The sequence below is a fragment of the Carya illinoinensis genome, chromosome 4 (genome assembly GCF_018687715.1).
Source record: "Carya illinoinensis cultivar Pawnee chromosome 4, C.illinoinensisPawnee_v1, whole genome shotgun sequence".
NCBI classification, from domain to species: domain Eukaryota; kingdom Viridiplantae; phylum Streptophyta; class Magnoliopsida; order Fagales; family Juglandaceae; genus Carya; species Carya illinoinensis.
Window position 1 is genome coordinate 19,436,376 of NC_056755.1, and position 2,876 is coordinate 19,439,251.

At 38.9% G+C, this 2,876-nt stretch overlaps 1 protein-coding gene across 1 annotated transcript; it reads left to right on the forward strand.

Annotated features, from left to right (window-relative positions):
- Positions 1-725: 725 nt before the first annotated feature.
- LOC122306065 (bidirectional sugar transporter SWEET1-like) lies at positions 726-1,790 on the forward strand. The gene has a single exon (XM_043118422.1). It carries the CDS (start codon positions 726-728, stop codon positions 1,524-1,526), a length of 801 nt encoding a protein of 266 aa, XP_042974356.1. The 3' UTR covers positions 1,527-1,790.
- Positions 1,791-2,876: the final 1,086 nt, after the last annotated feature.

Genomic DNA, 2,876 nt, shown 5'->3' on the forward strand with positions numbered 1-2,876 from the left:
TAACAGGTAATTAAGCAATGCGCATTACTTACGTGTTTAAGATAAGCCAGAACTATATATAATTCTATGAGATAAAAACCGTTGACTTGATGATTTTTCATTATTTAGTTCTGTGTTTCATGCATGCTCTATATCTCTCCAATTGCTTCCAAGAACTCATCATTACCATCATCATAAATTGACTGCTACATTTTAATTAAAGCTTTGTTCAATAATCAACTTAATGAAAGCTTTGTTCTTGGTTTCCTATATACCTAGGAAACACCTCCCTAAAATATTCATGCACACGAGTTGCGTACCAACATTAGGCGAGTGCTATTCCAACAAGTAGAAATATTTAAAAATAAATTGTAATTAGCATGCATTTAGGTTTTTAGACAAAAAAAAAGAAAACAATATGCTGCATGCATTCTTATCATTTAAATTAATGTAACTGTGAAACAACAAGAAGCCGCCAAAATCGACTTTCAACATTGATATTCTATAATAATGTAGCAAACAACAAACAGTACTCAATTGCAAAGAAACTTTGGTGTTGACATCTGCTGCTTCCTATTGTTTTTCTACATATGATCTCCTTATTAGCCATAAGTACTGTACTGTAACAAGAAACCAAAAACAAGGAGGTATATTTAATTCTTTCACGAACTACGTCCGTACCCTTATCTCCAGGTCATCTTTCTCCTTTCGAGATTTTGTAGAAAACTAAAAAGAGACTGAGAACAATGGAGATTGTGCATTTCAGCCTGTTCAGAATATTTGGAAACATCACTGCTTTATTTCTCTTCTTGGCCCCAATAATCACATTCAAGAGGATCATACGTAATAAAGGCACAGAAAAATTCTCAGGCGTTCCATACGCGATGACATTGCTCAATTGCCTCCTTCCATACGCGATGAAATTTTACGGCCTTCCCTTTGTGCCTCCAAACGATCTTTTAGTATCAATCAATGGCACCGGGGCGGCAACAGAATTCATATACGTGGTCATCTTTCTCATATATGCGCCCAAAAGGGAGAGGGGTATAATTTTGGTGATCTTTTCGCTCGTGTTCTCAGTTTTCTCAATCGCGGCCTTGGTTTCCCTTTTGGTGGACTTGGACAGCAAGACCAAGAAGGTGTTTTGTCGGTTTTCTGCGAGCATATTATCCATCATCATGTATGCCTCGCCTCTATCAATTATAAAGACTGTGACTGAAACTAAGAGTGTTGAATTCATGCCATTTTTCCTGTCACTGTTCGTGTTCTTGTGCGGCACTTCTTGGTTTGTGTTTGGGTTGCTCAGACGTGACCCTTTTGTTGCTGTGCCAAATGGCTTCGGCTATGGTTTAGGGGTGGCGCAGCTGATCTTGTACTTTATCTACAGAGAGAACAGGGGTACTTCCACCGCAAAACCCACTGATATGGAATCTGTGAAGACACAGCTGCCCAAGGAAAACAAAGATCAGAGCCAATCCAATGTAAGTGAAGCTCAAGTAGACCATCTAGCTAGAGCACTTCGTCATCTAGACACATGGCGTAGATAGTTCAAAGCCTTGGAGCAATGGGTCCTCCAATAAGTAGTACGTTTACACACCCACTTATATGTAGAAATAGTCTTTATAATATACGTTACATTCTTAAATGCTCTAAGCACCAGTTGATTTCGAAAAAAAGGAAGAAGTATTGAACGGTGATATTCTATAAAACGTATGTTCTGGCATTTAAAAATACTCGTAAGCAACATACAGTTCAGTGTTTAAAATAATTTATTACTCTATCGAGATAAACTGAGGTGCCCCCAGCCTCTGATCGTGGATTGTCGAGGAACTGCTGTGCTTGGGATTCAAGCCGACCAGCTACACCCATTACGTTCCAACATCAGTTCATCACCCACATCAAAATATAAAACCTCAAAAATTGTGTCCCCTAAATAAAATAAGCATCTTCAAATTACAAAGATAGTAAACTATACGGGATAGGCCCCCATGACTACTCCTCGGGCTAGGCTGGTTCTTCTTCGAGGTAACCCCATCTGAGCTACATCTGAAGCAAAATCTATAGCTCTAAGAGGCAAAACAGTAGTGGACCTACCACAGTGAGATTTCAACGAAACCTATTTATAACCCATAACACCAGCCACTATCAATGCAAGATAATGGCAATGAATACGAATGCACGAGTAGTTTCGTGTAAATAAAGGCGAGAAATCACCCTTTAAGCAAAACACATATATCATAAGCCATATTGTCAACATGGAGGGAATCACTCCACCCATATGAGATGAGGAATCAATCCACCTTATCAACATGCTTGACGCATCCACCAAAACAAATAGGAAATTAATCCACCCATTCTACGTGGAGAATTTCTAACCGGCCAACATGTCAAGTACTTCCACCAAACGATACTGAAATAGCTCCACTTTTATCAATACAGGGACTCTCTCCACCAGCATTATCATGTGGAATAGTGCAAAAACGTGCCACCCTGATCAGCATGGGGAAACCCTCTATCCAAGTGAAACACATGGTAGTGTGCTGCTAGGAATGGTATGGAAAATCCTAAACCCGATCCCATGAGTACATAGCACTTTGAAATCACATCTCTTCGAAATCACATCCTCAAAATAACCAATAATCATAGTGAGAAACATATGCATTTCATGAGAGAGAGAGACAGAGAGAGAGATAAGAAGTAGAAAATGAAATCTTAAACATATCTATAGACATTTACCCGAACTTTAATAGTGTGGTCATGGAAGTAAACCTACCTGGATGGGAACTATGTGCTAAGTGTTGCACTAGAATGGTCAATTTCCTTCTTGATGAAAACTCTAAGCTCTTAGCCTTCTTGAAGTTCTTGAAGAAAAGAAAGTGTGTTGAAGTACTTCATAA